The sequence below is a fragment of the Alternaria ethzedia genome (genome assembly GCF_023757985.1).
Source record: "Alternaria ethzedia strain BMP 0044 chromosome Unknown scaffold_7, whole genome shotgun sequence".
Lineage (NCBI taxonomy): Eukaryota > Fungi > Ascomycota > Dothideomycetes > Pleosporales > Pleosporaceae > Alternaria > Alternaria ethzedia.
In genome coordinates, this window is record NW_026056200.1 from 700,460 (window position 1) to 724,291 (window position 23,832).

At 51.9% G+C, this 23,832-nt stretch overlaps 11 protein-coding genes across 11 annotated transcripts; 7 read left to right on the forward strand and 4 right to left on the reverse strand.

The window, feature by feature from the left end:
• Positions 1-463: 463 nt before the first annotated feature.
• J4E87_004049 (uncharacterized protein) lies at positions 464-1,171 on the forward strand (the record flags this gene model as incomplete). Its single annotated transcript, XM_049375673.1, has 1 exon — positions 464-1,171. The coding sequence occupies one exon, from the start codon at positions 464-466 to the stop codon at positions 1,169-1,171; it is 708 nt and encodes a 235-aa protein (XP_049234658.1).
• Positions 1,172-1,390: 219 nt separating this feature from the next.
• J4E87_004050 (uncharacterized protein) lies at positions 1,391-2,447 on the reverse strand (the record flags this gene model as incomplete). The annotated part of the gene is made up of 4 exons (XM_049375674.1): positions 1,391-1,536; positions 1,588-1,978; positions 2,150-2,310; positions 2,360-2,447. 4 exons carry the CDS (start codon positions 2,445-2,447, stop codon positions 1,391-1,393), a joined length of 786 nt encoding a protein of 261 aa, XP_049234659.1.
• Positions 2,448-3,444: 997 nt separating this feature from the next.
• Positions 3,445-4,454, forward strand: J4E87_004051 (uncharacterized protein; the record flags this gene model as incomplete). The annotated part of the gene is made up of 2 exons (XM_049375675.1): positions 3,445-4,045; positions 4,102-4,454. 2 exons carry the CDS (start codon positions 3,445-3,447, stop codon positions 4,452-4,454), a joined length of 954 nt encoding a protein of 317 aa, XP_049234660.1.
• A 3,014-nt stretch (positions 4,455-7,468) lies between these two features.
• On the forward strand, positions 7,469-8,882 carry J4E87_004052 (uncharacterized protein; the record flags this gene model as incomplete). Its single annotated transcript, XM_049375676.1, has 2 exons — positions 7,469-7,568; positions 7,618-8,882. The coding sequence occupies 2 exons, from the start codon at positions 7,469-7,471 to the stop codon at positions 8,880-8,882; spliced, it is 1,365 nt and encodes a 454-aa protein (XP_049234661.1).
• A 490-nt stretch (positions 8,883-9,372) lies between these two features.
• Positions 9,373-12,143, reverse strand: J4E87_004053 (uncharacterized protein; the record flags this gene model as incomplete). The annotated part of the gene is made up of 3 exons (XM_049375677.1): positions 9,373-10,344; positions 10,400-11,945; positions 11,998-12,143. 3 exons carry the CDS (start codon positions 12,141-12,143, stop codon positions 9,373-9,375), a joined length of 2,664 nt encoding a protein of 887 aa, XP_049234662.1.
• Positions 12,144-12,599: 456 nt separating this feature from the next.
• Positions 12,600-13,586, forward strand: J4E87_004054 (uncharacterized protein; the record flags this gene model as incomplete). The annotated part of the gene is made up of 1 exon (XM_049375678.1): positions 12,600-13,586. One exon carries the CDS (start codon positions 12,600-12,602, stop codon positions 13,584-13,586), a length of 987 nt encoding a protein of 328 aa, XP_049234663.1.
• Positions 13,587-15,186: 1,600 nt separating this feature from the next.
• J4E87_004055 (uncharacterized protein) lies at positions 15,187-15,999 on the reverse strand (the record flags this gene model as incomplete). Its single annotated transcript, XM_049375679.1, has 1 exon — positions 15,187-15,999. One exon carries the CDS (start codon positions 15,997-15,999, stop codon positions 15,187-15,189), a length of 813 nt encoding a protein of 270 aa, XP_049234664.1.
• Positions 16,000-16,327: 328 nt separating this feature from the next.
• Positions 16,328-17,444, forward strand: J4E87_004056 (uncharacterized protein; the record flags this gene model as incomplete). The annotated part of the gene is made up of 3 exons (XM_049375680.1): positions 16,328-16,380; positions 16,431-16,556; positions 16,625-17,444. 3 exons carry the CDS (start codon positions 16,328-16,330, stop codon positions 17,442-17,444), a joined length of 999 nt encoding a protein of 332 aa, XP_049234665.1.
• Positions 17,445-17,559: 115 nt separating this feature from the next.
• On the forward strand, positions 17,560-18,600 carry J4E87_004057 (uncharacterized protein; the record flags this gene model as incomplete). The annotated part of the gene is made up of 2 exons (XM_049375681.1): positions 17,560-17,563; positions 17,954-18,600. The coding sequence occupies 2 exons, from the start codon at positions 17,560-17,562 to the stop codon at positions 18,598-18,600; spliced, it is 651 nt and encodes a 216-aa protein (XP_049234666.1).
• Positions 18,601-18,993: 393 nt separating this feature from the next.
• Positions 18,994-20,574, reverse strand: J4E87_004058 (uncharacterized protein; the record flags this gene model as incomplete). The annotated part of the gene is made up of 1 exon (XM_049375682.1): positions 18,994-20,574. One exon carries the CDS (start codon positions 20,572-20,574, stop codon positions 18,994-18,996), a length of 1,581 nt encoding a protein of 526 aa, XP_049234667.1.
• A 404-nt stretch (positions 20,575-20,978) lies between these two features.
• On the forward strand, positions 20,979-23,394 carry EGC1 (endo-1,4-beta-glucanase; the record flags this gene model as incomplete). Its single annotated transcript, XM_049375683.1, has 4 exons — positions 20,979-21,362; positions 21,415-22,346; positions 22,396-22,714; positions 22,762-23,394. 4 exons carry the CDS (start codon positions 20,979-20,981, stop codon positions 23,392-23,394), a joined length of 2,268 nt encoding a protein of 755 aa, XP_049234668.1.
• Positions 23,395-23,832: the final 438 nt, after the last annotated feature.

A 23,832-nucleotide genomic window follows, 5' to 3' on the forward strand; every position in this document is an offset into this window, starting at 1 on the left:
CATAACATGTATCTTCATTTGGTAGTATACCCTCAATACCTATCTGTTCTAATGGTAGCTGGCTTGACTCTGCGCGTCTACGTGTAACAGTTGGATGTGCCCAAGACCCTCTAACTCACAGACAAAGGCAAAGCAGTCGGCTCTCACGGTACTTGACTTCTAATTCGCAACAGTGTCCTCGATCTTTGACGTCTCGGAACAAAGCATCTTCGCCATAATCACTTAGTGGATCTACTTCAACCTCTGTGGTTCTTTGGCATGGCTTTGTTCGCGACCATGTCGGCCGCATGCGGCGGTCGACACAAGACAGGGCTATTTAGTTCGCGCCTAGTATCCCGTCTACGGTTCAAAATTACAAAGTCATTCGCCAATCTTCGGAACACAATTACTTTGTGACACCCAATCGAATTCAAGACCAAGCCGCTACCTCGATCCCGGTCTCAGTCATTGAATATTCCACGCTATGCCTCCAAAAATCATTGCCACCGCGGCTTCTACCCGAGAGAGACGAGCAGGAGTTCGCGAAAGCCTTAACGAGGATGCTTTGCGGAAAGCCCAAGAGGCTGCGGCTAGAAAGAGGGCCGCCGAGGAGGCAGCGCTGCGACAGTCAAAGTCACCTTCACTTAAACCAAGGTCTAAGCCTGGAGCTAAGGAGAGGGGAGGCGCTAGGGCTATATGTGTTCTTATTAAAGGCACGAAGTCTGGACCGCAAGGTGTGAAGAAGCCTAGAACTACTGGCAATAGAAAGACGGGGGCCAAGCAACAGCAAAAGAACAACACAAAGAAGACGAAGACTGGCAGAGTAGCAAAGAATAGCGGAACCAAAGGTAGAAAGGTCAAGAAGGAGGCGGAAGTGGCGGCTCACGATTCGGACGACAGTGAGTTGGGAAGCGCCGAGAGTATCACGACAGCGGAACCTGCTGTGCCGGCTACGAAGAGAAAGCAGGCTACTAAGGCTAAGGGAAACAAGACTACCAAGACCAAAGCTACTGCGACGAAAGGGAAGAAGAAGACGCTATCGCCCAAAAGAGAACGTGTCGTCAAATTCCGTACCATCAAAAAGTCACAGTCGATTGAATCGTCTGGGGAGGAGGGCCGTGTTGAGAGTGATGATGAAGAGGATAAAGAGGATAAAGAGGATGATGACATGTCAGGCGCGAATTGGGTGTAGTAGATTGCTTACTACAAACTGATGATCCATACCTAGGTAGATAGAGAAAGAAAGAAAGGGTTTTCCGAGCCACGATGTTGAGTTTTAATATGCAATCGCATCAAGGGATCGGATAAGTGACGATAGTCTGATGCAGTACCAAGCTTCAACGAAAGTCAGTGTTTCGGGAAACACGGAGAAACCTGCGAGGCTGAACAATGGGGAAGTGCCAAAGCGGCTTTAGTCAAGCCTAGTAGCGACAAAGTCCTCGACAAAGTCCCAGGCAATGTGGTCTTCGTCCTCGTCGTTTTCCTCGACCCATGCTTTCATAGTCATGTTGCGAGGAGTGGGGTGGACCCAGGTGCTGTTGAGTACAGTGTCGATTGCTAGAGGAATGTTAGCACTAGTAAACCAAGGGGAATAAGAACAAGACTTACGCAACAACACTTCCATACCACTAGCCATTCGGAATAGCGCGGCCTGTGCGATAGGCTCAAGCTCAGAGCGCTTCTTCGTTGCTGGTCGCACATCTGGACCGCCGTTTTTGTAGATTTGGGCAGTCTGGTTATTGATACATTGGCCGTGAGGGTCACTGTACGCTTGACAGTATTGCACACCATTTGCGGCCGGATTGCCAAAGCCGACGATAAACTGGCAGGGTTGGCTGTTGCATGTGCCGGTGGTGTATTGTTGGATGATATTACCCTGACGATCGTTGTGCCTGTTGATGACACACTTGGTGACTTGACCACGCGCATCGGCATCAGAGGTACTGGCGAATGGATATTCGTCGCAGTTCTCGCCAGCACGTGGATTACCACCGCGCGTCTATAAGTGGGTCAGCGAATCCTTTGGAAAGTTGATGCACTCATTCAAGGAAAATACTGAACACACTGGAGTCTACATCAAGATGAAGAAAATGCAAAGTAGGTGATCCAACATCAACGTAGACGTCAGGATGTTCAGTCCTTCTTTTGATCGAAGGGGAGGGAGACTTACGCTGCAACGGTTGGGCCTAGGAAGACAGCCAGCTGATCTTTGACGGGCTCTTCCGATAGCACTGTCACGATTTCCAGTACCACCATAGCGGTCATAGTTCAGTGTTACTCCGAATGATGGTCGAGTGCAGTAAGCGCCCCAGCACATGTTGTTGCAGATATCTGAGCCAAGTTGAGTATAAAGCACTTTCAGGGATGCAGGGAGGTTTACCTTGGAGGTTGTCGCCACAGTTGAAGATCATGCCGGGTGCAGCGAGCCCGGAGGCTATCAGACCGGAAATCAGGAGAGTCTTGAACATGATGGCTTGTGTGGTAAGGTATTCAAGTGTTTGAAAACGGCTGTTGTGTGGAATACATGATATCGAGGCTGCCTTCTATATACTCGTCGTGGCCCCCATTTACATGCCCATGTCAACCCTGCCCAAGTATTGGGAGGCCTCTTCTGTACTCGCAGCTGAACATGGTCAATGCAATCGTATGATCGAATTCTTGAACTAGTTTCAAAACCTTGCCAATGATCTGCAGAACCGCAGTTGGAGCCGCTTCGGGAAGAGATTACAAGAATGGGGCGGAAATTGATCTGCTTGTAGTTGTCGTATACGACGGCCTGAGATGGCGGGCTTAATCTCACCGGTATAGCAACTTGAACGCCGATTACCCGAAGGTTTGCTGCGAATAAGCCGTAACTCGCCATATATCTGCCTTGTCATCGAGATCCCGGTCAAAACTGGCCAATGCCCTTGATTCCATGGTATTTAGTACAGCTGATAAACTTAACAGGTCAGCAGTAGTTGACTTAACCATGTCTACAAATGGTACAACCTTCGATTATAGGACTAAGTCGTCAGCATACTGAGACATTTTCATCGGACAGGCCGAGAGAAAGCGAACTTGTCGTACATTACTGTCAAGACGTGCGGGAAGTAAGAGGCTGTAGATGAACGGGAAGGCTCGGCCCGCCAGTGAGATCTCCAATGACAGCCAATCTCTGACATCATACCTAGGTAGTGTGCAGCACCACACATAAGCTTGGTGCGACCCTGCCCCACTTGTGGCTTCTCATCGTACCTCGCATCATCGCCTTACGCCCGGCTGCGACGCTAAAATTTGAGCAACAATAGTGTACGCAGGGCCATCTCTGGTCACAAGGCTCGCCCCATTATAGCGCTCCTCGTCACGCATTCGCAGTTGCATGAACTGACCCAGCTGGAAACTACGGCTGAGACGTGGTTTCTATCTACCCGTCCACCTCATCCAAACCAACTCTTTGCCCTCAATCAGACCACTCAACACAATATGTCTTCCACAAAGGACCTCGCGAAAACACTCCCTAAGAAAGCGCCGAATACAGAATACCACCGCGCCACACTGAATGGTCTAAATCGTTTCAAGTTTGCCATCTTCTACACAGCTGCTCTAGACACAGCAGACAGCCAACGGCTTGAAGAAAGCATCAACACAGGCGAGCTCAGTACGGGGAGGTCTAAATTTGCTCCGCAGCCAGACTTCAGCGGTCGCTCGTTGCGAGACGTTTACGACTACTTCATCGAGCTACGCGACCAAGACGATACCATTCATCCGCTCTACTTCATAGTAGCCGACCAAAAGGACTTCGACAACAACGGAGTCTTAGTCGTTCTGCTCAACTCGAGCCAAGACGAGGAAGACGTTCCAGGCGTTGGACGTTGCAGCAATGTCGAGGCGGATTCATGGGGTTCCAATATCGACATCGGTAACCAAGATTGGTTCGATCTGAAGGAACGGGAGGCTGAGGAGTGGGGTGGGGATGACCCGTATGCGGATGATGACGACAAAGATGACAAACCAACGCAGGGGCTTGCCACTTCGGATGCGTTGCCCAAGAAAGTGTACGGGTGGTATAGCTTGGTGAAAAAAGGTACCTAGCGAATGTGCTCATGCACGAGACTTTGCACGTTAGCTGACTCTGCATAGCCATACCCATCAGCTCCATGCTCGAGCCATCATGGGCAAAGATGAAGAGGACAGAAGAGTCTCGCTTACAGATGCTCGGGAACTGGCATTCTTCAAGCGATCCTTGGGCCGATATTCGCAGAGCACATCCACGACAATGTGCTTTCAGGCCTACCGTCCATCGAAACATCATCCTGGTCGCAGAGAAAGAGGATGCTAACGATCCCGACGGCATGGCTCTTATCCGTTTGAAGTGGGATGGAAACACCGATGGCGTCGAAAATGCGAGCCCAGCGCTCATGCCGGAAGTTGAGATACTAGGCAAGATGAGCGCGGGCAAGGCTTTGGAAGAGGCCGATCGAGCGGCGCAATAAGTAAACACATTGGCGGTAGCATCACTATGTGTGCTGGGGTCACACGTTCCTGATCGAGCGTTGCAATCGATGAATGATAGCTTATCCTATACTAGTAGCCATGTTTCTACATAAGTGCATACGATGGCTGATAGTGTTTGATACGGTGCCTGGGTCTCCTTATCCGAGTCGAACTATGATGTGTACCGTGATATTAACATTAACGCTGCCGTCACATAGCAGCTTTCAAACGGTAAAGTTCGATTACGTGATAAAACAACGCGTGCGCCTACTATAACCAACACAAAGGTCATGGAATAGAAGAAGTGCCAAAGGCGGTCATCCTCCTCTAAGAATTGGACGGTATAGCCACCACGGTCTGCCCGACAGCTTGAAGATAGCGATGTGGATCAGTGAGCCACGGCTTCTCGTCTGCCGGACAAGATTGGGGCGACGTGAAGAATGCCCATAGTAGGTCGTTCACGAAGTCTCTGTGCATTTCGGATGCCGGGTCCCGTAGCTTGTCCAACACAGTTGGCCGTGCTATAACCCATATGTCAACCAGGAGATTCCTTATCAAAGCCCCCTTAGATGTTCCAATATAGACCTCCTTCACCAGGCTGAGACTTGGATATCTCCCGGCACACGCGCGCTGCGTCATGCTTGATATGACTGCATTACGAAACGTGGTATCGAGCAACGTGATCCCTATGAGGAAGGCCCTCACTAAGGTTTGCCACACATGCTTTATGTCCGCTACGTGTTCCATCTGCTTCGTATACAGCCAAGTGAGGTATGTTTTGAAGGTGGCCGCGGTATGACCGTCGATGCGGATGGGTTTCTGTTCGACGTCGATCGCGACGATACCGGCATCGTTTTTGAAGAAGTCCGAGGTCGTACATGCAAGCTTCTGGTGAACCTGAAAAGTCTCATGCTCGACTCGGACGGCGATTGTTGTGCCCGTGAAGCTAATTTTGTATGAGTTAATGCCATTACCAGAGTTTTATAGACTCACTCAGGACCACTATGAACATTAGCTCTTTTTGGGCGTTTTGCAGGGGAAGCCATCCTACCTGGGAACGAGTACGGTAAGTTCTTGCCTGGGGTGTTCGCAACACGGTTTCCAGGTGACAGAATTGTGGACATAATGTTGCGCAAGCGTACCATGGTCGCTGCGAGCCAGTATTCGTCTCGCATTACAACACCACTTCAGCAACTCCGCCATAGGCTAGAAGTACTGCACATCCCTTGTCTAACTTCGCGAGCCAGTATTGCTAGGCTTGACGCAGTAGATTGGTAGGACGCCGACATGTACGAACGATTCTGTGGCATCTTGCCATCCGAAAGATCGAAGGAATGGCCGGCGCATGTATCGTGAGTTCGACGACATGGTCCTCGAGTGGGAATAGCGATGCTGGTCGTTGTGATTGCGCCATGTGAGCACTAAGGTCATAGCGGAATAAAGATTTCACATCGCAACATTTGCGGAAGCATCAAGTGGTGCAAATATGACTCTTCATGCGCGGAACCATATGCGTTGAAGTGGGTGAATGGAAGCCCGAGATGGGTAATCGCGGGATGACGCGTCTTCACGCGTTTGCCAAGCCGCTGCTGTACGTCATAGTGCTATCCAGCCGAAGTAAACTCCTGCCAAGGATAGGATGTAAGCTGCTGCATCTTTATTCTCGCGCTGGTCTGGTAAGAAATTGCCCCAAGTTGCAGCCTATTCTAACAAAATGCCTTCTCACCATCATTCGTCTTTAGTTGCTCCAACTAGATACCGATCAGCCTGGGAGCTCGCCCATGGCTCCACCAACTCCTCTGGTGATGCATTGCGATGAGCAATTAACGCTGAAATCAGATCCCCCGCGAACTTGTAAGCTGTCTCAAAAAAGTCTAGGCCCTGCCATTCAGGTCGGCATTTCCACGTCCAGATATCTATCATCAAATCTCGACCAAGGATGTCCGGCGTATGCGCAAGACCCTCTGTCACGTCATATAAGCTTGCGACGAACGATATATTTGGGAAGCTTTCGATCCTTCGCGCGCACTCGATCATCCGACTGATCAGAACGTCTTGGTAACGTGGATCACCAACTTTACGCGCGAGACCATATGAAGTCGGCAGCCAGTCCAGGTTCGACTCGGTATCCAGCTTTGGGTCCGCAATAGGCTCCGGCAGCCGGCGGGTGTACAGCCATGTCATGTAGGTCTTGAAGTCTTTGGGTTTTGCTCTGAGATGTACCGTCCTGTCGCTATTGATCCAACACCCACCACGGAACTGATCATCGTTGTAAAGGACGGATTTCTGAACAGTAAAGATGTCCTTTCGATCGTTGAAATTCGGCATCCCCACTTTCACAGTAATGGTATCGCTGGTGGGGCTATTGATGGTCAGTAGACGATGCGAGCTAGTTCTGCTCAACTCACTCTGGGTTGTATGGCTGGTTACCCTCCCTGGAAGGTGTAAACATGAGGTTTAATTTATCTCCGACCATCGGATTGGCAAGCAGGGAATGGTAATAAGCAGGTGGTGGCGTTTCAAGAATCTCGCAAGTGATACAGGTCGTCGTGCATGCACATTGACAAGAATACGCTAATATCAATAGGTTGAGCCTATAAGCAGCTGACGTGCTGTCGGTATTTGCCAGGATATCACACGATGTTGAGGAGACTACAAACCATCGTCAGGACATGATCATGCGAGCAGCACAATTTGTACCTAGACGTCTCTCTAGGTTTGCTAAGCCTATAGAACAGAGCGGGTGGATTCGGATACCACGCCGACGGGAAAGCTACCTTCACCTACGTATTCACCTGCCGCATTAGTACTATCGTTGCGATTGCTGGCTGAATCATCAAGTAAGAGTCAAGACCCGAAGGTGAAGGCGGATTGACCCACTGCTCTGGCGTTTCACATCTAACTAAAGCTATTGTCTTAATTGACACCTCAGCAAGTATCTTTCACAAAACAAACACCGAGCAACTCTTTGCACATCCCTCGATAACTGATAGTCATCAGAGAATAGCCCGGCATGCCGTTGTTAGATCTGCCCTTGGAGATCTTCGAGGAAGTCCTGGCGGCTGTTGCAGACGTCGAGCAGCGAAGTCTTCTACGATATCGACTCATCTGCAGTAAGTCCAATGAATGAGCCAAATGCTTGAAGATATTGACAGCGAGCAGAAACGTTCGCAAACATCATCAAGAAACGTATCATTGCGGCCGCTGTCCCAAAGGATCTCGCCAAGTTCCTGGATGACCGACTATCCACTCGCCTATTCGAACAACATGGTAGCGATGTTCTCTACGAGACTGCTATGCGCCCCGAGACTTTGGGGAACCAAGTCATACATTTCATCCGCGATATAGTCAAGGCTTCCGAACCAGATTCTACACTTCGATCTAGACAGACCATGATCATATGCGTTAGCATTATGGCAGTCGAGCCAAAATACCTACGTGCCTATATCCAGGGTACTGATATTGTCAACAAAGAAAAATGGCCAATTCCGCTCGCAGATATGTTGCCCGCTATTGCTGCCGCTTCAGGAGATATTGAGCTTTTCAAAAACCCGACTCTTACACCAGCCCTGCTTCTCAAGCAAAGCCATGATCTTCTGCCAAGTGCACTCAAAGCCGCAATTGCAGCAGATCAGTTCAATGTGCTTGAGCGCATCCTCAAGTACCTCGTGGACAACGTCAAGGGCAAGCGCGACTCTGGCTCATGGAAGGACATGCGGAATGCCGCCAAGAAGATCGGCAGAGCGTTGTGTACGGCGATACGTCTGCATAAGAACGTCGCCGGAAATATGTTGTTCGATTTCCGTGAAGAGAACAAGTTCTTCTCCACGTTTGCGCCTGACGAATTGGGCGACTGGCTCGTCAACGAAGCCTCTAGGTACGACAACACGGCTTTATTGTACCGCGTTTTGGAGGTCAATAACCCTGGGATTATGGCGCACGTCAAGAAAGGGACCAAGAGGTATTACAGCCTTAATTCTCAATCCTTTGAGAGCCTATACCGAAGAGGCGGGATCAAGATCTGGAGTATGCTACTGGAAGATGGTGTCGTGGAACTGAACAAAGTGTGCTCGGACAAGACTCCACTTCAGCAAGCCCTCAAAAGACGGCGATACGATATTGCCGGCCTTTTCATCAACAAAGGTGCATCGATTAACAGTATTACGAAGGACGGCAACAACATTCTGTGGGAGGCCGCAAATGATGGGTACGAAAAAGATGTCAAGTTTCTACTCAGCCACGGCGCGGACCCCAGAGTTGTTGGGAAGAACAGAACCTCGGCAATTTCAGTTGCGACAACGTACGGGTATGGCAAATGTCGTTTCTTGCTTGAGAAGGCAAGAGATCACGGAAAAGAGTATCTCGAGCGCACCGATCTATGGGCGGTATACGAAACTGAGGTCTTTGATGACCGCTGGGGATTTTAGTCTAGCTGACTCTCGGGCTGACAAAGCAGCGACGTTGGGCATGAGGTCAAGCTGATTTTGGGCTTGAGAGAACCAGCATGTATTGAGAGAGATGATGCGCCCCGGGTAAGCAAGGCATCCAGACTCAAGGAGGTAGAACACTGGCTGCATTGGTGTGTCCGTTTTGGGTGCTATAATGAGTGAGCACTCGAAATCCCCGAGGTTTCTCAATTAGTCGAGCCTCAACATAAAAGCAATAGCGCTCTTAAAAGATCCAGGCCCCTGTGTTATGACGAAAGTGAGTGAAGAGATTACACGGACGGGAGCTGTGAGGGCTTACAGGTGCCCAGTTGGTGATGGCCCAGACAGAAAAAAGTTCCAATTGAGTCTAGCAAAGCATACCCGGAATAGACTCATGTAGAGGCGGAACCACTATCAAGCATCAAAACGCCGTGGTCTCTTGGTAACCTTGAACTGGATATCACAAATACAATGGATCGTACACAGTACCTTAGTACTTCTCCTCCAATCTCGCCGTCATACCGGTGACTGCTGTCATCCTACTTTCCTCGCGCTCCTTGATGTGTATCTCACGCTCCAATTCCCGCTGCACGGCCATCTTCTGCGCGGTGGTGAGCTGATCCAGAACCGCGGAGATGCCTTCTTCAGTCTGGCCGTTGAAAAGACCCTCCAGATCCGTCTTCGTAGCGATGGCGAGCTGGTCCTCCAATGCCTTTAGTGCTTTCGTACCGAGTTCCGAGACAGCTTTCTTGAACTTTGCCTCCTCATCAACCTTGGCTTTTTTCGCTGCCTGGTCACGCTCATCGACATTGACCTCGCCAGCTTTACGCTTCGAAGCCTTCAGAGCTTCCTTCTTTGCCTTAGCAGCGAGATAACGAGCCGAGTGTCCCAATGCGCGCCCATCCTTAGTCAGCGGCTGTTCCACGTTGAGCGGCGGCGCGGTGAAGAACAAGATACGGCCCTTTTCGTCACGCTGGAACTGCTCGCGGATCTCAAGCGGTATACTGGCGTTTGCATGGTCGGCCATGACGTAGACCTCCACAGGTTGCGGGGCCTTGTAGTTAAGCGGCAGTTGCTGTGGATACGGTTGTTGGTAGCCTGGCGCGGCCCGCGGTGTTTGGAAACCCTGCATGGGCGCAGCTGGCTGGGGTGTAAAGGGCACATGTGGTGTGATAGGTTGATAGGCAGGTGCTTGCGGTGCCTGCGGGTGCATATGAGGGGCGGGCGACTGAGAATGCGTATGGTAATGTGTCGCATGGGTTGGTGTGTACGCTGGCGCGACATGGTGCTGTTGCGGTGTAGGGGCAGGCATTGGCGTCAGAGTCGGCGCTTGCGCAATCGGATAGTTCCTCGAGGAGTCGTAGCCATGTGACGAAGCCGTGGGTAAGCTTGGAGTAGGCATAGCGGGTGCTGGTGGAGGTGTCGGAGGCGGCGGTGGGGTGGGCTCGGGAGGTGGTGAATCCTACAAGAACTGTTAGCTTTGGGTCTCATGGTGGCCTAGAGCAGTTTTCACTTACCTTGGGGTCACGCGGACGACGATGCACGGCGCCAATCTTTGGGGGAGCATTCTCAGCTCCCCACTCTGGCTTTGGAAGATCGTCGTCCTCCTTTTGCTCGTCCTTGAGCAGGTACGCGATCGGACTGGGCACCTTCTTCAACTTTCGAGGCGCATCGAAGAGATCCATTACGTAGTCCTTGTCTCGCACTTCGTCGGGTAAGCAACTGGCCCATGTCTTGATCTTGTTGAGCTTGTGGTTCTCTTCGTTGTATCGAGCCTCGCAGACATAGATCTCTTTATCAGAAGGAAAGTCGCGGGGACGGCCCTTGTTGTAACGGGTGATGAACATAACGAAACATCGGTCCACGACCTCGTCGATGCGGTGATCTCGATATTGGCCAGTCTTGACAACTTCGTTCTCGAAAAAGTGTCGGTCAAAACGGTGCACGGTCTGCTCCGGGCGGTAGTACCAGCAGGCATTCACCCATTGTCCACCGTTCGCGTCTTGCCAAGTGCGGTAGATCTGGGCAACAATCGGCTTTGTAAGGTCGTTCGCGTTCTGAATGTGCACCCAATCGCCGACCTTCCACAGCTCTCCGTTGTGAACGATGCCGCTGGGCATAGGGATACGGCCTTCTTCCATGACATATTCGGTATCCGGCTTCTCCTTCTCGGCCTTTGCAACCTTGCGCGACTCCTTTTGGAGATGCACAGCGTCTTTGTAGATCTGGCTGTCCTCTTCGTTGTACTGCTTTGCGTTTTCGAACATGAGCTCTACATCGACCATGAAGTGATCGACGGAGTTGTACTTCTTTCGCTTGAGCTTGCGCTTGAGAATGTCCATGGCCATTGGATTCTTGATCTCAGAGTGATACTCGGGCATGACTGTCTTGTCCGGGACGCGCTCGAATGCGCTCACCATGAGCTTGTTGAGTTGGTTCCGCGGTTTCCTGATTGCTTTCATAATGGTCTTGATTCGCGCTTCCATGGGAGTGTCGACCCGCGGCGGTCGTCCGCGCTTCTTCCGCGATTCTGGATCGTCGGCCTTGGCGTCTTCCTTTGCTGCTCTTGAACCGCCTTCGCGCTTGGTGATAGCTGCTGTGGACCGCGGTCCGCGGCGCCTCTTGCGCTTGCCCTCATCCTCTTCGTCTTCATCCTCTTCCTCGTCCACTTCAAGTTCTTCTTCATCGTCATCTTCCTCTTCCTCTTCTTCCTCCTCTGGTAACAGCGGGTCTTGTTCTGGAATCTCTCCCAAAAACGGCAGGGTAGCGACTGTCTCAGGAACGATCTTATCGTCGACTAGCCTCTTCAGCTCGCGTTCGATGACCTTCTTTACTTCAAGCGCATCCACATATGCCTGGGAGTCCTGCCTGTTGTACACCTGCGCATTGTGGGGAATGAGCGCCAGGTCGCGTACGAACTCGGAAAAGTTCTTGTATTCTCGCTGCGCAATCTTGGCCTTTATCGTACTCAGGGCCATGGGCTCCTTGATGATATCGTAGTAGTCGGGCACGGCGCGCTTGTTCACTTTGCGCTGGAAGAGCTTGGTAGGGTCGTATGTTCCACTGCACTTTGATCAGCTGGGAGCAGCATGGCGCATATAAAGTCGAAACTTACTCGTCGATCCTGTAGTCGTATACATTCTTGAGGAGGTTGGCCATGGCCTCCCATTCTGGCGCCGTGACGGTAGACGTCGCGCCGGCGGACTCAGCCGTCTCGGTCGTGGGCACCGGTGTCGAGCTTGGGGCGCGTCCGGTCGCCATGTTTGCAATAGTCGACTCGATGCTGTCGTGTTCCGGTATCCTTCTTGCGCTAGGTATTGGCGTGTCGCGTCCTGGATGCTGGAAGTCGCGACGCCGGACGGAGGTAAGATTCGCCGATCCCCGGGGACGGCCGGCCTCCTCCATGATTCGGGAACCTTCACGTACGCCAGCCATGTCACCCGATCCGTGCAAACTGTCGTCTTTGTAGCGTTCTCCCGTAGCTGACAAACGATCCTTTCTTCCTAACAAAGCTCTCCTCATATTTGCGCATTCGTGAAGATTTACCTCTCTTCATACCAACTCACTCATCGCAGCTTCCCTAATACCAGCGCAGCTCTCCACCGCTAAGTCGCCCCACCAGTCAACTGTCATCACGCGCCACGCCTTCGAAGCTCCCTCACCTGTATCCCTCCGTACACGTATATCCCTCTATCTCTCCAGCCGACCCATCAAACCATGCCGATTCGCATCCGGTTACGCGCGCCGAATGGCACCCACACACTATCACTCGACGACAACGCCGCCGTCTCGGACCTTCTGTCCTCTATCAGCGAGAAGACAGAACTACCACTCTTCGAGCTGAAATGGAACCACCCGCCTCAACCGCTCGACCCTTCCCTATACGGCATGTCGACGTTGCTGAAGGATATCGATCTCAAGCTGAACGGCGCATCCATCATAGTCATTGCACAAGCCACTGGTGACCCGAGCGAACGGAAGCAGGAGCAAGAACTACAGGCAAACACATCACAGGCGGCGCCACTATCCCTTCAACGGAAGCAGAACTCGGCGCTCAAGGAAACACCCGAGGTTCCCGTGCCTGACCGCGGTGGCACTATGGTCCTTCGGGTCATGCCTGACGACAACTCCTGCATGTTTCGAGCTGTTGGTAGCGCAGTCCTGACAGATTCTCTCGATTCTATGACCGAGCTTCGATCGATGGTTGCGCAAGCTATTCAAAGAGACCCGGAACAGTACAACGAGGCGATTCTGCAACGCTCTCCAGATGAGTACTGCAAATGGATATCGTATGCCGACTCGTGGGGTGGTGGCATCGAACTCAGCATCCTTTCCCAAGAGTTTGACATCGAGATCGCCAGTGTCAATGTCCAGGACAACCGGGTGGACCGATTCAACGAGGGCAGACCGAGGCGCTGTATCGTGGTGTATTCTGGTATCCATTACGACACTATCGCCTTCGTGCCCCAGGGTGCGTCCACGCAAGATCCTTCGCAAGATGTTAAGATATTCGATGCGACAGACGACGTGATTCTTGAAGCTGCGAGGGAACTCTGCGGGCAGCTGAAGAAAGCCCACTATTACACCGATACACAGAAATTCGATCTCAAGTGTAACACGTGCGGTTGGAAAGGGGCAGGAGAACGGGGCGCGATGGAGCACGCAGCCGAAACGGGACATAGCGACTTCGGAGAGGCAGACTGATTGATTTCTTGATACCCGTGGACGCCTTTGGTATGTTGTGTACCATTAGCCATGTCAATATTGTATTTAACTTCTCTGTAATAGTAAGAATTACACTGATTGCAGTCTCGTTCAGCTCGCTGTTGGTCACTATGAGTAACGGCGAAAACCCAAAATCTCGTTTGTGATTCACACCGAAAAGTGAAGACGATCTGTGGAAGCACGTGTACCCAAACAGGGGGAGTTTCGTAGTTTTCAATGGTATTGAGACCAAGACATTCGGTGAATTGATTTTTCATTTCACGCGGTATTCTCTTTGGGCAAGCGCCGCACTTAGGTTCTCACTTTGTCAGCAAATGCTACCCTAAGATTCACTCTCTGCGTGGAAACTCCTTATATACGACCTGGAAGACCCGTTCCACACTCTCAACCCCACTATCACCACCATAAAACCGACCTCATCAAGCTATTCAACCATACTTCGCCTGTGTACATTATGTCACTACGCGCGAAAACCCGGAGCCATGTTAACGACGACACAACTGCGCCATCTCCAGAGTGAGCAACTATTACTTATAATGAATTGGGCCCTACTGACTTCGCCTAGTGTCTCAGGCGTGCCAATGCCTATCAAAGTGGGCAGAAGGAAGTTCCACGTCCACATCGGTACACTGACGGCGACATCTGATTTCTTCAAAAACGCCATGAAGCGAAGATGGCGCGCCAACTCAAAGAAACAAATTGACCTGCCGGACGAAGAACCAGAAGATTTTGAATCTTACGTCAATTGGCTCTACAGCAGAAAGGTCGCTGTCACTCGGCCTCTTGTGGGCAGACACATCCAACTTGCTCGTTTGTACGTTTTAGGCGGAAGACTCGTTGACGAAGCCTTCCAGAACGCTGTTCTTTCCGCTATGATCGATCATGCAGTAGAAAGGGACTCCTTTCCTCCAGAAGACGCTATCAACATCATCTATTCGGGTACCAGTAGTGCAAGCTCTCCAGCACGCCGACTTATGGTTGATATGTTTGTATACGGTTGCGATGAAGACTGGAATATTACGGGAAGTCTTGTAGAGGAAACCAGCGTGGAGTTCGTGGACGACTTGGTGAAAGGCTTCATTCGTTCTTGTACGAAACATCCTATCAATCGGAAACTTAGTCCGTGGGTGGTGGCTCCTGAACAGTACCGTTTGAGGGCGGAACAGAACAAGGGGAAAGAGACTGAGAATGCGAAGGATGAATTGATGGACACTTCCGACTAAGAGCTATTACAATCACACCGGAGATGTCTATAGATACTCTATAGTCGGGAAGGTACCTCGAGATCAGGGCCAGGGCTTCCATGAGCGGTTCTGATAGGTCTTGGAGCAGGCCGCTGTCAATAACTCAAAGATTACAATCATACACTGTTGTCACAATTTGACCCTAGCAGACGCCACTTGCCTTTCATATACATAGGTCCTCGAAGGCGCCGAGTGGAGTGCAGCCGTCGAGCCCAACTCAGACGGGTATGACAAGCAGCTGCAAGAAGTTTGAATTCGTAAAGAGTAGTGAGATATCCGATACTTTTACGACGCAGAGTGCGATTAGTTTTGCAGACCTTAGGGTCCATGTAAGCTCACCACCCGACATACGGCCTGTTCACACGATGATAGTCCTCCGGCATCGTAGTCGTGACGAAAAACTTATCAGCTCCCCATTTCTCCTCCATCTTTTTCGTCGCCCACCTCCACAACGGATTGCACAAGCGATGCCTATACTCTTGGTTCCCGCCAAAAGCATCCTCTTCACCATGATTCGTTGCAAATTGGAACTGCATGCCGTCGAGCTTGGGCATATCGATGATGCGATCGAGACCATACTTTCCGACAAACGTCTCCACGTCTTGCACAAGACTCGCCTTCTCTTCCTCGAGGCTGCGTCCTTCGGGAAGATCGTAGTGCAAGCCAGTTTCTAAATAACACTCTTGCTCGTTGGTGTAATCGAACCTCTCCATGCGCACGCCATCTTCAATGCTGGGAAAACTAAAGATGATTTCGACGAATTCGAGCTGGGTGAATTTGGAAATTAGTTCCAGGTGCGTGGGGGTGCCTTGCTCGGTCCAATTGTATATTGAGAAATGCTTGACGCACTTGGATGCTGCATCTTCAGGTAGATGAGAAAACAGATCTAGGAGCTGCTTCGACTCTTGAGTGTTCCATGAAAACAGGTTCTGAGCGAGGAAAATTGGCGTGGCTTCGTTGAATAGTTGGCGGTTGGCTTGACACAAGGTTGGGAGGTCGTGGAAGAGCGCGATTTTGCTTGATGTCGTGATTGCAGCTCGATTTTTCAAAAAGGGCTCCGATTCTTCGAAGGTGTAAGTGTATATTTGATCGCGCAGTTCGCGAGGAAGGCGCAGAAGTGGAGACGGTGGCGAGACTGAAACGGACATCCCAAAGGGTCGAGATATTGAGAGGGCTGAAGAAGCGTATCGACCTCGGGAAGGAAGAGGGCGGGATACTGGACTTGTATGGTGCCGAGGGCGGAAGAATTCATGGGTAATATGAGAGAAAGGCGCGCTTTCCTCTTTGAGACAAATTCGCACTCACTTTCACTACGAACCGTTGAGGATCAGCTTAGGCTACAGCGTCCGTGCTCTATGCCTGTTCTGTCGCAATTTGGGTTCACTTTCGGACCAATACCTTGCAAACCACTGTCCTGCTTAACTAACCACTTCATTGCTGTTACCTACTAACGAGGAGCGGGAAGCCTACAGCAAGATGGCTTCCCCAGACTCATGTGATTCAGCTGCATTTACCATCAAGCTACCGAAGTGAATCGACACCTATGTCTCCTAAAACAACAGGCATCTAACGTCTTCAGTGTCTCGGGCGAGACTATCGCAGTCAAAGTCGGCCTCCAAATCGTCGACGTACACAAGGATCTCATCAGCAGCAGCTCCGAATACTTCAGAAAAGCCATTAGTCACGAGTCGATGTTATCTCACAGGTAAGATATCGCTTTACGAAATACATACATATGAGACATTTACTGACTCCGTACGTGTACCTCTGCAGGTTCATCGATCTGTCCGACGAAAAGCCTCATGATTTCGAAATATACTGTCAATGGCTATATACTCGAGTCCTTGACGCGAAACTAGACCATCACGATGGATTCAGTTACCTTGCTCGGATGTATGTCTTGGGAGAAAAGTTGATCGACCGCACATTCCAGAACGATGTCGTCGACGCCATAATCTACCGCCATATCACTGCGCGACTGATTCAAAAGCGCCTGAGCTACAAAGTACCTGATCTGGGAGCTATCGGAATCATCTACAAGGGCGCTCCGAGGAAAGCCCCGGTGATACGTCTCCTAGTGGATCTGTGGGCTTTCAACATGGACTCCTCCTGGGTCACGAAGACGAGACTTCGAGCGCCAGAGAACAAACCCTTTCTGGATGACCTCTTACCGGCACTGTTAGACAGGCGAGGACTGCCTGAAGCTTCCCAAGCTAGGCCATGGATCTCGCAACGAAGTTCCTATTACAACCAGGGTGTCGTGATCAAGAGCGAGACACCGGAAGACAGGGGCGACGAGGCGATCTCTGAGCCTTCCATCAAGGGTGAGCCTTTCGCTGAGGAGGAAGCTTTTGTTAAGAACGAGCCTTACGTCGAGGATGAAGCTCACATCAAGCAAGAGCCTTCCCTGATAGATGAGCCCTTTATCAAGGAAGAGCCTTCTAGTGAGAAAGATATTTTCAGCGAAGAAGAATCTTCCAGCGAAGATGAGTCTTCCAGCGAGGATGGATCTGCCAGCGAGGATGAGCCTTCCAACAAGACTGACCCTTCCGTCCAGGAGGTGGACGTCATTGATGCATTCTGGGGCATGTAGGAGATTACATCTTCTGTATTCAGAACTCGCTAAAAGTGATAATGTACTATAAAGTATACATAGTCCTCTGGGCTACTGAAAGTCAACAAAAAGTATGGTGAATACCTCCAGAGTAATGTGTAATTTCCTCACCTGGAAAGCTGGACTAAGTGCGATTCGTACGCGAAGCAAGATCGTACACATATGTAGCCGCCTGTTCTGTCAGAAATGGATTAACGAATTGGAATATTGGGGTCTCATTCACCTGGCTCTAGAAGTGTGTGACTGCACCTTCCAAGGTTGGTGAGTGAGAGATCGTTAGCGCGAAATCGAAGATACCTATGTTCTCTCACTCAGTTCCACAAGTGTGCACCTTCAACAACCTCTCATTCGTCCACTAACTCATCTTTTCGACATCGGCTTAAGTCGTGGCTGCAAGTAAGTTCGAAGCGACTCACATTCTCCGTGACTGACATTATGAGCAGACAGGTCAAACATGCCGATAGTGAAAATCCCCGCGCCCACTTCAGCTACCGCCATGATCGTCCTGGTAGAGGCGGGAGATGAGTTCGAGACACCCACCTTGAGAGGCGACATCGTACCTATTCACGTCGGCAGCGACCCGGAGACGCTGTTACATGTCCATGCCACCGCCTTGAGCAAGAGCTCCGGGTTCTTTAAGAACGCGTTGAAATCAGAGTGGCGCACAGATGCTACGAAGCCCATCGACATGTCCGACGTGGATCTAGTCGTTTTCGAAGGATATTGCGGATGGCTGTACACAGGCAAGATCACGCATCTTGATAACGAGGCGTGCTACATATACCTCGCAAGACTCTACGTCCTGGGAGAACGGATTTTGGACGTTACATTGCAGAACAGCATCGTCGCCGCTATAATCCGACGCAACCGAATCAACGGCAGGCACCCTGGAAACACCTCTGTACAGATCATCTACGCTGGTACTCCCACCGGCTCACCCGCCCGACGGTTGCTGGTAGACTTCTGGGTCTTCAGTGCGTCACCATCGTGGCTCGGTCTTGACGACTTGATCAAGCATACCTGTTCCGAATTCGTCAACGACCTGGTCCGCAAGCTCATTGAGCTACGAGGCGCACCCGACGGCTTCATCCCAAGGCCATGGATTGCGAAACCTAAATCATACGAGACCAAGTAAGGTGCACGCCTTGCACTACAGCCTGGAGGTATCCGTTGCGCTGTGCGTTGACTTTCGACAAGGTACAGCGCAGCGAATACCTCCACGGTACAGTCTGCTTGAGGACAACTCAAAGGAAATGAGCCTGTTCGTAATGGCCACGGCATGGAGATTGAACAGAAACGGCAGTAAAAGAGAGAAGACTGCTCGAAATGACTCAAGGACGAGAAGGGCAAAAAAATAGCGGGAAAGAGGTATCTTCTCACTTACTAGCTACCATAATTCATTTCTCAATACAGCCGAAGCAACGATATCATACAGTGGAAAACGCCAGAATCTTCTACCCATGTGAATGACTGACCCACTGTGTATGCTCCCAAACTCCAAGTCATATAAGTAAGCAATAGCAATAGTCTAGAAGCCAAATCCACCGGGGAAACCACCCGGGAATCCGCCGCCGCCCTGCTGGAACTTGAAGCTACCGCCGCCACCGGGGAAGCCACCACCTCCACCTTGTCTGAACATGAATTGTTGGCCTCCGAAGGGTGAGCCTTGGAACGGATTGCCTTGTTGCTGCTCGTTGCTATTGGGGTCGTCACCGCGGTCGAAGCGTTCCTTGAGTTCGGGGTCGGAAAGGACTTCGTAGGCTTCGTTGACTTGGGACATCTTCTTCTGCGCATCCTCGGGTGTCATGTTGTTGGCCGAGGCCTTGTCGGGGTGGTACATCTTGGTCAGCTTGCGGTATGCCTTCTTGATCTCGCGCTCGTCTGCGTCGCGCGTTACGCCGAGCACCTTGTAGTAATCCTTTGTCTTCGAGCGCTTGAGCAGTGTCTGCGCTTTGTGGTGTAACTCGTCGAGCTTCTGGTTCTGGTGGTGCTCCTTCGCGTGCTCTAGGGTTCGGACGCAGTCTTCGAATTCGTCGGCGTCAAGCTGGAATTGAGCCTTGTGAAGGAGGGCGTGTAACGAGTCGGGGTTGAGTTGTAGGGCTTCGGTACAGTATGGTGTGCCCTTCTTTAGGTTGTTCATCTCGACGTATGCTTCGCAGGTCATCTCCACGAGGGTTTGGTAGAGACCTTGGGGTGAGTTGGCGTAGATGTAGCCTTGTTCGGTGTAGTCCTTGAAGTCTTGCTTGACCTCTTTCAACAGGCCCGGGTCCTCTTCGCCGCGGTCGATGAGGAGTTTCGAGGCGGTGGCGAACTGGCGCTTCTCGAAGAACTTGCGCACCTTTTGAATGTCCTTGTCGAGGTTCTTTTCTCTCCTCCGTAGCTTCATGCAGACCTTCGAGTCTGGGTCTGACTGAAGACATTGTGCGACGTGCTTGAGCCCCTTGTCGGTTTCGCCCAAGGAGTAGAAGGCCATGGCGGAGCTCTGGAGATGGGGTTGGATATCGCCCTTGTTGATCTGGAGGAGATGCTGCAGGTCGCTGATGCCCTCGGCGACCTCGCCTTTCTCGAAGCGACACCTTGCTCTTGTCTTGCGGATGTCGTATGCTCCTCCCGCGACTAAGATGGCAGTTCCAGCATTCGAGATACACGCGTCCCAGTCGCGCTTCTCTGCCGCCTCCTGCGCCATGATGGCAGCGCCTTGCGCTTCTTCCAGCTGCGCGATCGCGTCTGTCTTGCCGGCAGCCTCGTAGTCTTTGCGCGCTGCCGCCCAGTCGGCCTTCCTGGCTCTGATCTTGGCCCTCTGCACTAATGCGCCCTCGAAGCCAGGCTTCAGTTCCAGCACCTTGTCGAAGTCATGCTGGGCCTGCGCCGTTCGGCCGATTTGCAGGTAAGCGGCGCCGCGCCTGAAGTAGGTGAGGTAGTTGCGCGGGTCGCGGGTAATGGCGATGTCGAAGTACAGAAGGGCGTCTTGGGTGTTGCCGGTAGCGAGTTGGACGCTGGCGTCCTTGATGAGCTGCGACACGGGAGTATCCACGGGTATGTCCGAGGCGGAGAGTGCGCTGGCGAGCGGCAGGAGCCCGAGGGCAATGGAGGATAGTCGGAGTATCATGGCGGGATGCGGTTGGAAGTGCTATGAATGAGTGACGGTAGGTTGGATGTTGAGCAAGCAGGAGTATAGTCCGCGCAGAGAAGCAACGGCAGGAGCGACGGTCAGTTCATGGAAAGAGCGGGTCGTGCCTTTATTTGGCCTTTCACTGTCGAACAATTGCAACTTGTCCTCAGCGACCAGCCGCATGATAGCCGGGACGCACTGACCCCCGCGACCCCCAGAACGCTAATGCGGGCAGGCATGGATTACGACATGCCCAGATGCATGCCCGTGAACGCCGCCGCTACGCCATCAGGACTAGACAGGCGCATACCTCATAGCTCCTCTTCGCACCCGCCTTGCGCACCTTTTCCTGTTCCTCTCATTCACTCTCCCCGTAACCCTCCACACGCCTGCCACCAGTAATGTCTCCCATTCGGCTGCGTATCGACGGACGCATATTCCGAGACCCCCAGAACCGCGAAGTCACCCTGCACGGTATCAACTGTGCGGCCGACGCCAAGTTTCCTGCGAAGCCAGATCAGCCGTCACACATTCCAGACAACTTCTTCGACGGCGACAATGTCTCCTTTGTCAACCGACCCTTCTCGTTAGAAGACTCCGCGACACACTTCTCGCGATTACGTAGTTGGGGCTACAACACCATCCGCTATGTCTTCACGTGGGAAGCCATAGAGCACGCGGGCCCGGGCAAGTACGACGAGGAGTGGATAGACCACACTATCGCGTTGCTACGAAAGGCAAAGGAATATGGGTTCTACATCTTCATGGATCCTCACCAGGACGTCGTAGGTAGCAGTCCAATAGATTCATTTACTCCTTCTCTAATGCATCACATAGTGGTCACGATTCTCTGGAGGTTCTGGCGCGCCCATGTGGACTCTCTATGCTTGCGGGCTGGACCCCGAGAACTTCGCCGTCACCGAAGCCGCCCTCGTGCACAACACATACCCCGACCCTGCCACCTTCCCTAAGATGATCTGGACCACCAACTACACACGATTAGTATGTCAGGTCATGTGGACGCTGTTCTTTGGTGGTAGGGACTTCGCGCCCAAGGCCATCATAGACGGAAAGAATGTCCAGGACTATCTCCAAGATCACTACATCGGGGCATGCGAGCATCTAGCGAAGCGGATACACCAAGCAGGCGACCTGTGGCACGACCCGATCGTTGGGTGGGAAAGCATGAACGAGCCCAACAGAGGCCTCATCAGCTACCAGGATATTACCCAGATCCCGAGCGAACAGAAACTCCAGAAGGGCACCTCACCGACGGCTTGGCAGGCGATACTTACCGGATCGGGTAGAGCTTGCGAGATATCGACTTGGGAATTTGGCGGGCTGGGACCATACAAGAGTGGCTCGGCATTAGTGGACCCCGAGGGCACTATGGCATGGCTATCGAAAGATTACGACGACACCAAATACGGCTGGAAACGCGACCCAGGGTGGAAGTTGGGCGAATGCTTGTGGGCGCAACACGGTGTCTGGGACCCGGCGACTGACACGGTCTTGAAGAAGGACTACTTCGGAATTGATCCCAAAAATGGGGCCAAGATTGACTACGAGTACTTCACAAACCACTACTGGCTGCCGCATTACCGGGCGTACAGCAAAATGGTCAAGTCCATATTCCCGGACTCCTTGATGTTCTTCCAGCCGCCAGTGTTGGAGATACCGCCAAAGGTCAAGGGCACAGAAGACGATGATCCCAACATGATCTTCTCGCCGCATTTCTACGACGGCATCACTCTTATCACAAAGAAGTGGTATGTTCCAGAACACTGCTCTCACCTCATCTCATCTAATATCACACAGGAACCGCGTATGGAACGTTGACGTATTTGGTGTATTGCGAGGAAAGTATTTGACGCCAGCATTCGCCATAAAGATTGGCGAGAATGCCATCAGAAACTGCTTCTCCCACCAGCTGAAGGCGATCCGAGACGAAGGTACAGAGTACACGGGTGTCCACCCCTGTATCTTCACCGAGATCGGTATCCCATACGATATGGACGACAAGTATGCGTACAAGACAGGTAACTACAGCAGCCAGATAGCTGCTTTGGATGCCAATCACTTCGCGCTTGAAGACAGTAAAGCTAACGGCTTCGCCCTGTGGACCTATGTCGCAAATGTATGTTTGCGTTCTGTCTAGGATTGGACACGGCTGACAAAGACCAGAACTGCCATTACTGGGGCGACCTGTGGAACGGAGAGGATCTCTCCATCTACTCAGTAGACGACAAGGCGGTCCCTGCAGGCCCCTTCTCGCCAGCCGACTCCCGTGCGTCGCTAGATAAGAATTCGCCCACGTTCTCGAGAGCACAGTCGACCGATACCCTTAGCATTAACCCTTCCAACCTGCAGAAGACCATCACCGCAGAACGAATGAGCTCAAAGAAAGATGACGACGACGTTCGCGGTCTGCGAGCAGCAGAGGCCTTCATCCGCCCCACCCCCGTTGCCGTCCATGGGGAAATTTCGTCGTACGGGTTCGACCTCAAGAACTGCACATTCAAGCTTGCCCTCTCTGCGCCAAGCTCGACATCGGAAGATTTCCCTACGGTCTGCTACCTGCCTGAGTTCCACTTTCCGTCAGGGCAAACCAATGTCGAGGTCAGCGGTGGCAAGTGGACCATCACATCCGAGGAGACCGACGGCGCGCTGCAGCAGACGCTGCGGTGGTGGCACGCGGAAGGTGACCAGGTCATGACTGTCAAAGGCGTCGTGCGAAAGGCGGGAAGCGCGTTAGGCACGGAAGAAGATGAGGGATATCTCCAGCAGTGCCAGAAGCAGACTTGCGCTGTCATGTAATGTCGCAAAGTTGATGGTGTCGGAGTTTGGTGTGGTGGGGTTTGACCAATCGATGCACGGTGATGCAATATCATGCGATGCTCAGGTCACGCAGTCAGCAGTTCTTGTGCATATGATTCATTTGGGCAAACATGAGCGTTGGACGACTTTCTGTACTCGTCAAGGTGTTCGGGGAGCATTTACGATAGACTTATGATTTTGTATATAGCGATACATGTATTGGATATAGACTAGTTCGGAAGCGACGAGCCTAGTTCTGGCGGCAAAGCAGCTGACATCGCGTCGACGTGACGTGCCTTTGGGACTGCAGCCTGCAAAACGCGTCTGTGGAACGTGCGACGTGAATAGAGGCCTCGACTGCCTTGCTGGACCCTCGAAATAAAGCGTACCACGTCCCGGCCTGTGAGTCAATGAATCTGGGCTTGCTCGCTACACCGC